This window comes from Mytilus galloprovincialis, chromosome 11 (genome assembly GCF_965363235.1).
Source record: "Mytilus galloprovincialis chromosome 11, xbMytGall1.hap1.1, whole genome shotgun sequence".
Taxonomy (NCBI): Eukaryota; Metazoa; Mollusca; class Bivalvia; order Mytilida; family Mytilidae; genus Mytilus; species Mytilus galloprovincialis.
In genome coordinates, this window is record NC_134848.1 from 6,678,932 (window position 1) to 6,688,586 (window position 9,655).

The following is a 9,655-nucleotide window of genomic DNA, read 5'->3' on the forward strand; positions in this document are numbered from 1 at the left end:
AGGACATTTATTAACGAATATTAAAGTATAAGATTAATTGCATTTTAATAAGCATGTGTATACGCAGTGCAAGCTATCATTTAAAGTTGTTGTAGATAGCCAGTTTCTGTGAAAACGACAAAAGTTTTACCATTTCATCTTTGATGAAGGCAGCCATTTAATTTTTTTGGACGACACACTGATTATGCTTACTTTTTCTGGTTTATAGATTTTGATCAGACATGAAACTTATTTGAAATAAAATTTCGTTATTTGGGAATAGTATTATGTGTTTGGGTCGAAATTTCCTTACCATTTACACTGTTAAAAAGGCATCTGAAGCAGCTGATCCTTCATTCTTTGAAACCGAAAGTAGCGGTAACAATCAATACGCAGTTTCGCATTGTTAAGAAAACGATATATATACCCAAGGACTCTTTAATAGATCGTTTCTAAGTTTAAACATTTACATTTGTTTCAATTCTTCAACCATTAATTGGAAAACAATAAGTTTAATGTTGATTTTATAATACGAAACTACGTACTATTTTTAGGTACACAACTTCCGGAAAGAAGAAAATGTGCTGATCTTTGATCACGAACCTGTAAACAGTGGGGAAAAATCTAATTTATAGACAATCGGTGTATTTGATCTGGTAAGCACTAATGTCCCCTTATAATAATATGTATATTTCTGTTATAAAAGTCCATAATATGTCCATCAGAATAAAGGATTAAGCGAAAAATGAAAAAAATAGTATGATTTTTTTCCATCGTCATTTCACAACACGTGAAGTATCTGGTAAGTAATAACTTTTTAAAACTACAAATAAAACTGTATGAAGCAAAATGAAGCACAAAAGTGTAGATAAAAGTGTCATAAATTGACAGGTAAGTAAAAAAAATAATTTATTTTACACATTGTTGAAAAACAATTTTATATGGAAAGCAAGAGGAAGCACATGTACACAGCACCTGTAGTAAGAATGGCTAGAAAAGTAAAAATAAGTAAGAAATTTGGTAGAAGTTTAGGCAGACATAGGCAAAAAAGGAGAGAAAAACACAAAGGAAGACCAACCTATACAATTAAAAAGTCAAGGCAGTCCCAAAAGGAAAGTTTGAAGCTGATAATTAGAAAAATTCATAAGTTCTACAACACCACCATACGTAAAAACATATCAAAAGCATCCGTTTATGCATCCTTTGCTACTGGTTGTGAACTTAAGCTCAAGATTCGCAAGGTGAAAGATCTAAGCCCAAAAGGTTACCGTTTAATGAACTTAGATTGTTTACAATCGCACATATCAAACATAACAATGCATGCATGCTTATGTGCCGAAGCCATAAAAGTTACAAACCAAGGAAAACCACCCATAACACTTGAAACTGAGGTTCGTTCGTTTGGATTGGCTAGTGTGATGTTGGCGCAGTGTCAAGGGTGTCACAAAAAGTTTTCTTTAGATAGTAGCCCAAAGGTCCCTGGGTCAAAACGCTTTGATATCAACGTGAGGGCTGTGTGGGGCAGTATGGTAACTGGGAATGGTCCGTCCCATCTAAATGAGTTTTTGGCCACACTGAATTCCCCCGGACTATCACAGCCCTCATTTACTGCAATTGAAACAGAGATCGGCCAGTGGTGGCACTCTATTCTAGAGAAGGACATGCTGTCAGCTGGGCAGGAGGAAAGACTTCTTGCCATCGATAGAAAGGATTTTCATGAAGAAGTGCCAGCTATAACGGTAATTACAGATGGAGGTTGGTCTAAACGTACCCATAAACATTCCTATAATGCAGCAGGGGGGGTGGCCATAATTATTGGGAAAGAGACGAAGAAATTGTTACATATTGGCGTGAGAAATAAATACTGTTACATATGTAGCACCAATAATACGAAAGAACACACCTGTTTTAAAAATTGGGACCAAGACAGCCAGTCAATGGAGAGTGACGTTATTTTGCAAGGGTTTCTGGAAGCAGAGAAAAAACATGGAGTCAGGTACATGAGGATAGTAGGTGATGGTGATTCATCAGTATTTGCCAAAATCAGAGAGGAGGTACCAGGTTGGGGAAGATCAGTAAAAAAAGAGGAATGTGCTAATCATGTCTCAAAATGCTTCAGATCAAATTTAGAGAAACTTGTGACTGACAATCCCCTTTACAAAGGTAGGCATCATCTTTCAAAAACAACAAGAGTAAGGCTAGTAAGTGCTTTAAGATGTGCCATTCGAGTACATTCAAAAGAATTTAAGGAGAAGAAATATGATAAACAAACTGCAATAAAGAAGTTAAATAATGACATAAGAAATTCGGTTCATCATGTTTTTGGTCAGCATGACCAGTGTTCTGATTTTTGTCAGGCCAAAAATCAAACTGCACCAACTTCCAACCCAAGTGATACAGATAATATCGAAACTGTAATAATTAATGACCAAATTGACTTTTGGACTGAAGGATCTTCCATTTCATGCCAGGAAGAGGCCCGTGGTGGTACAACTATTGATTACAGCAACGTTGAACAACATATTATTAGAGATGTCACATCAATACTCAATAGGATCGCTGAGAAATCCGATAGACTTTTGGGAAACAGCACTACCAACCTAGCTGAAAGCTGGATGCATATAAGGACAAAGTTTGATGGTGGTAAGGTATACAACATTTGTAATAGGGGTTCATGGCATGCTCGTTGTTATGGTGGTGCTTTAAGGATGAACTTAGGTCCACAATGGTCATGCAAGGTTTGGGAATCTTCTACAGGAACAGAACCGGGATTTTTCTATAGAAAACTTTATGCCCGTCATGAACAAACTTTAGCTAATTCCACCAGGTATAAATCAAAACCAAGTGTTCATAAACTTCGATGGAAAAAGAAATTCTCAAGCCTGAAAAAAAGCACCACAAGAAAGGCTACTAGAGCATATGGTCCAGAAGCTACTGATGTTGTAGAAGATGTCTCCACTACAGTACTTCAAAAACTTCAAGATAAATTTTTACAAACTCATATCAATCTTTCGGCCCAACAGTGTAAAAATATAACTACTTCTACAGTTCTTCAATCTCAGTCAGGTCTTTGGCATTCAGAAAGGAAAAAGAGAATAACTGCATCTAACTTTGGTTCAATTGTCAAAAGAAATCCATCTCTGCCTATTGCAAAATTTGTCCGTACCATTCTTTATTCGTCATTCAGTGGAAATCGTCACACAAGAAATGGTATTAACCAAGAAGACACAACAATAGAGGAATACAAACTAAAGAAAGCTGAAGAAAATGAAAATGTATCTGTAGAACGTAGTGGACTGGTCATACATCATACCGACAAATACTTGGCTGCTAGCCCAGATGGCATAGTTACTATATCCACAGGAGAAACTGGTATTATTGAAATAAAAAACTTACTACATTCTAAACCTTTAAACCTTTGGCAAGCATCAGAAAACAAAACATTCTGCTTAGAAAATATATCCGGAAAACTGCAACTAAAAGAAAACCACAACTACTTTTACCAATGTCATGGACTTCTTAACATCTGCAATAAAGACTGGATTGATTTTGTGGTCCGCACATTGAATCCTCACCAAATTTTTATTCAGAGAATTTATCGAGATGTCTCTTTATGGGAAAATACAATGCTTCCGAAACTTCAGTCTTTTTATAACAAGGCAATACTTCCTGAATTAGCTTCACCAAGAGAGGGGAAAAGTCCAGGAATTAGAGAACCTGGGATGTGGGTAAGTCTGAAAATATGCACAAATGCATATATAATAAAAAGAAATGAGTCCTGATACCTATATGATAAAGTAATAATAAATGAAGATAATAAATTTAAAATAATATCAATTAAAGGTAGGTATTCATATCTTGTGCTAATATTTGTTAGTACATGATATAGCAAAACTCTTGACATTTATTCAAACCAAAATTACCAGAACAAGATGTATTATATATTTGACATACATTTATATACATGATTTTAAAATATAATCATGCTCAAATTGAAATGTATGCTACATAAAGGTTGTAAATAGTAAAAACAAAGGTATGTACATGTATCAAGGAGACAATCTCCCAAAAATACATACATATCTTTATTCATTTATTTAATTAGAAATTAACTTTGCTTCTTATAATCACTGAGGTAATATTTTTTATATGTAAAAGAAAGTGTAAGGTGTACGTACAATGATGTATGTCACTATGTGTCAATGAAACAATATAGAAAAATATTACATAATCCGTTACCATGATAACAATGCTCAATAGGCCATACCACATAAAAAATGTCCATAAAAGCCCCTTTAATTTGATAAAATTATGTTAATCTTATTAAAATTGCTTAAAATCATTTAAAATTACTGCACATTTTCTACTATCATGACTATGTATATGCTAAATTTTTCAGTGTTGCTGTCATTCTTCAGATTTGTTATTCAGTTGTATAAAACTACATGTATGCATTTGTGATAATATGATTTTTGTCATTGCAGTATGTCAACCCAGTAAAACCAAAGACACAAAAAGGAAAGAGGAAACAGTCTTCAACCTCATCAAATAAACAAACCAGGAAACGAAAATCAAGAAAATCCAGTTCATCAGACTCTGATATCACTGACAATCAACCACAGGGGTCGGGTCAAATAAGTCAAAGGTAAAACAATCTTTGAATAGTAATTAAGAAAAATTGAAAAGTGATCAATTTTAAATTTGTCCTTTAGAAACATATATATTTATACATAATTATGTCAATGAGATAACATCTAAAAAAGTAGAAAGTGACAAAATTTACATTATCCTTCAACAGTGAACAACAGGCCATACAACACAACAAACAAATGTCTATGAAAGTTTGTTTTTATCAAAAATCATATCTACATACATGTTGATATTTCCTAATTACATACATGTATGTGCATTTTGAACTATCACAGGTGTGACACAATCGGCTTTAGGAAAGAATTATGCTCAAAATGTCATTTGTCCTTATGAAAGACATCACTGTTCTCAAGATGAAGAACAGCTATAAACATGCTGTTTCTTTTGCATCAACTTTTTTATGTAAATGTTCTGATTTTGTGTAATAAAAAAAACAAGCAAAGAACCAAGAAACACAAAAATAATAACAATTCAACAATTAGCTCTTCCATCATGAACTCTCTCCAAGAAATAGGAGTGATAGCAGGTGGACTAATATCCAGGATTTAAAGCTATTACATATACTTCTTACATTGTCTTATATTCACATATAGTTTTTGCAATACTTTTTTCAAATGGGATGATGTATCATTGATGCATACCCCATTTTCTTATTTCTTCATATGTAACCACATAATATATAAGAAAAGATATGGCAAACATGATCACCCAGACACATGAATCTCCCTTACTACAAGAAATAATAAGGGTGCATCAGAATCCTGCACTGTGATCAGTTTGTCGTAAAAAACAAAAGTAAAACTCCACAAAGCTTGCAAACATTTATTGTAAGTGATCTGGTCAACCTAAACCCCATATTGATGTTTCTTTGTTTATTATGAGACAAATATTTTATATGACAGGTTTTAATATTTTAGGAAAACAAGACAGAGACAAATTAAATTTTTGGGCCGAAGCATTAAACATGAATGGATAATTGATGAAACTTCACAACAAAAAGAATGGTATAAAGGGACTGTAGTATCTTTGTTATCTGGAACTGATGGAAGATTAACTGCCATTTATGAAGTGTTGTATGAGGGAGAGGATGAACCATTTGAAATTGACCATTTAATACAGGATTATCAATCTGGATCAGTGCAATTCATAGATGTGTAACAGTTTTATAAGAAAAAAGGTACTTTTGATAAATAAATATTTATTTTTCAGAGGAGAACTTGCTTCTTATGTAGTGTGGACTGTTGCTTACTGTTGAAGGCCAAAAGGCAAACACTAAATGATGACATTTTTGCAATAATTATGTAGTATTTTGTTCTGCAATACATACTCCTTTCCTTATTAATGTCTGGAACCACCAAAATGATATTGGGTATATGTGAATTAGGCACCGCAAAAGAAACATTTACAAACTAAAACTAACATCATCTATGAATTTTCCTGAAACTGTAGGGTTCATCAGTAAGCAGCAATAATGCAAGGAAACAAATATCAGACATTCAAATTAAAATACCATAAATAATAGATATACCTATAATTAAGCAAAATAGGCAAAGTATTTCATGTGAAAAATCAGATATCATATAACAGAAAACAACAAAAAAAATGTCTTGTTTGGGGACAGGTAAACAAATATTGAATATATATATCTATTACATCTCATCTAATAAAATTATGTCACCATTCACCCGAATATTGTCAAAAGACATGAAAGTTCTTGTGAAATATCATATTTGATGTTCTAGTTATTTTGATTTTTATTGAACTAATATATCATGTATATGATTCTGTTAAACTTACTTATTGTTACTTATATCTACATATTGTATATGGTCATGATGGTTTGCAACAAAATTTCGCACATACCTTATCCAAAATATCAAAGTGGGTTTTCATGCTTAATATTGTAAAACCATAACCTGCATGCACACACAGCTTCTTGAATTAAAAGGATGTTATGCTAGAATTTAGTGCCATAATGTTGATTACTTTTATACAAGAATAATAATTCTTGAACAAATGAAGGGTTTAATCAATCAATTTGTAATCCCCCCCCCCCCCCACACACACACACACATCATTATCCAGTTTTGCAAAGAAGTATTTGCTACAGTTGTTTGTATTATTTGTAATAAAACATAAATTGTATTGAACCTTTTCCAACTTTCATTTTCAAAAACATATTTTAAATATTGTAAGATTCATATATATGTTATTTAGTAACACTGTGCTCCATACTTTAAAAGAAAATAGTTCCAAAACAAAAATGGCCTTCAATTTTTCTTAAATGCCACACATTTAAATCACTGAATATGACCTGTTGCATGCATTTTAATGTTAATAAATGGTAGCTTGTACTAGATAGACACTTGATTTATACTTTAAAGTCTTTTTTTCAGGGTTTTTGTGACTTAGGACATTACTGGATTTTTTAGAAGATGGACTTACTTGTATACAGAATTTTTGACTTATGAACATATATTGTTGTTTAGAATTGTTTAATTTGAATAGTGCCCATCACAAGGAAGATTTTGATATATAATATGGTATGTTTTATCCAGTATATAGTCTGATATTAAAGTTTAAAGTTGAACATGATTTTGACTTTAGCGGAACCTTAAAATGAGATAAAATGAGCAGAGCCTTTGTCATTTCTTCACGTGAGTCAAATTTAACAGAAATATTAAAAACTTACCCTTTAAAGTCATTGAAATGATTATGATTGATGATTTCTTGGTTAAAAAGAATTGTTTGTAGAACACGTTGTCAAAACAAAAAACAAACCAAAACGAGACACTGAATGACGGGATTGGGACAAGTCGGACCAGGAAAACTCGGACCAGTTTTAAAGAAACTCGGATTGGATTGAAAGATATGACCAATTGGGCCCATTTAAGGTCGATTCTAAACAATTTCAAAGACTCCTCGGAACAATGTGAAACACTGATTGGGCCCATTTAAGAACGCTTCTCAGTGGTTGATTCTAAGGAAAAAAGGGGGGCGTAGAGGACGTAATTGACGGGTACAAGTCAAATCGGCACCTGGTCAAATCGGCACCCATAGAAAAAGTCAAATCGGTACCTGGTTAAATCGGCATCTAGTCAAATCGGCACCCAATTAAAGTCAATTCGGCACCCAATAATATTTGATAAGATATAGATACATATGTATTATAAACAATCCTAAAAATATATTCTGGAATATTATTTCCACAGGAATAAATATTACAGTATATATGTTCCTAACTGAATAGAATATTTTTTCCAACAGGAATAGATATTATGACAATGTTTATAACAAAACTTCCATTGGAACAGGTGGAACAACTATACGTTGACAGGATTAAACAATTAAATACATTAATTGATAAGAATGAAGTCCTAGATTTATTGTTTTTAAAAACTTTTATCTCGAATTTATTAGTTACATAATTAACATTTTTTGTTGTTTTAACTGTATACAGGTAGCTATTGCTTTTTTTCTTTAAAAACTTAATAAAACAATGAAGCCCTTAAATACCTAAGCTGTTGTTTGATTACGAGAATATAAGAACAATACAAAGGAAAACCATGAGTCCCTTTCATGATACTAATCAAAAAGCAATTAAGGTGGGGGGTTTTTTTCAGGAAATTTCAATCAGCACTAAACCCAACAATCAGGCAAAATGTTCAACTGGTTAAAACATGCATAAGAATATCCAGTACTCTGAATACACATTACGTTGAACAAAAAATGCACACAGAAATCTTGGGGCCACTTCAATACTTAATTGATAGGGGTGCTGCTGTGTTTCTGTCACCCAACCCTTGACCTTATCATATATATTTCTGATAGTTTTCCTGACCTATTCACATATTTTCAAGCTTGAAAAGGTGACCTATTCCAGGGCACACCCTATGACCTTGTATGTAGAAAGTGGACCCCCGAGATAGAAACGCCTCACACCCACCCAAAAAGACAATAAAATGTAAATATGTCAATACATTTATCATGTTTATATGGATTACCCCTTCTTGTTTTATTTTTATTTTTTTTCAAAATACTGAAACAGAACATATATCAGCTATATTAAACTTATCTAACATGGGTGCCGATTTAACCAGGTGCCAAACTGACTAGGTGCCGATTTGACTATACCCGGTGCCGATTTGAGCAGGTGCCGATTTAACCAATGCCGATTTGACTAGAATTCGTAATTGACGCGGCCTCCCGTTTGATCGCCAAATAAATAATCAATAATTTTGCACGGTATATATAGATTTTTAGTATAAAAATGTCCAAACATTTTTTTTTTATTTAATTGTCTTAAAAACTGGTCCGAGTTGTCTTAAAATGATTTTGACAAAATTTCGTTGTTTTATTCATGAATGTCTATAAAAAAATAAGTCAAATGGAGCCATTGATTCACATAAATTTGCCAATGAATATTGACTGAATGCTACCATTTCCCCAACAGGAGGATCTTTTCCTTTGTCACATCAGTGAGGGTCTGGAATTGGGGAGGGGTGTCGTATTTACAAACTGATTCACCTCAGTGACACATGCAACAGCGGCGGATCCAGGGGGGGGATCCGGGGGTTGGAACCCCCCTTTTTTAGACGATCAATGTATTTGAATGGGGACATATAGTTGGATCCCCCCCTTTATCCTGGGTTGGGACCCCCCCTTTTAAAAATGGCTGGATCCGCCCGTGCATGCATGTAATTCAGTACAAAGAGTCACATTTTCCTTCGTCAACTTTGTGACACATGTAATTTCAGAAAGTCAATTGGCAATTGTTTTTTTGTAGAATAATACATTTGTTTTGTACAAGTTCAACTTGTATGCAAACACAGGCATGTGCACTTTTCTTGGTGGCTTTATTTCAAGAAAAAATAACTATAACCTGTTCCCTTTGGAAATGCAGAAATTTTCACTTCCGCATACAAAAGTCTTAACACTTTCTGATACGTCAAATCCTCTGTTTGCTAAGAAATTATCTCCCTGTAAAGGCTTCGATAATTTTCAGTTATTTTCTTGTTACTTGATC

General features: G+C 33.3%; 1 protein-coding gene and 1 long non-coding RNA gene across 2 annotated transcripts; both read left to right on the forward strand.

Annotated features, from left to right (window-relative positions):
- The first annotated feature begins 485 nt into the window (after positions 1-485).
- On the forward strand, positions 486-7,219 carry LOC143051529 (uncharacterized). The gene is made up of 4 exons (XR_012970825.1): positions 486-635; positions 4,464-4,624; positions 5,547-5,806; positions 7,026-7,219. It is a non-coding gene; the product is annotated as an uncharacterized LOC143051529 (long non-coding RNA).
- On the forward strand, positions 1,346-3,761 carry LOC143051967 (uncharacterized). The gene has a single exon (XM_076224945.1). It carries the CDS (start codon positions 1,398-1,400, stop codon positions 3,759-3,761), a length of 2,364 nt encoding a protein of 787 aa, XP_076081060.1. The 5' UTR covers positions 1,346-1,397.
- Positions 7,220-9,655: the final 2,436 nt, after the last annotated feature.

Excerpts from the sequence above, each read along its gene's own strand:
- LOC143051967 (XM_076224945.1), top strand. The coding sequence starts at position 1,398 with ATGTTGGCGCAGTGTCAAGGGTGTCACAAAAAGTTTTCTTTAGATAGT.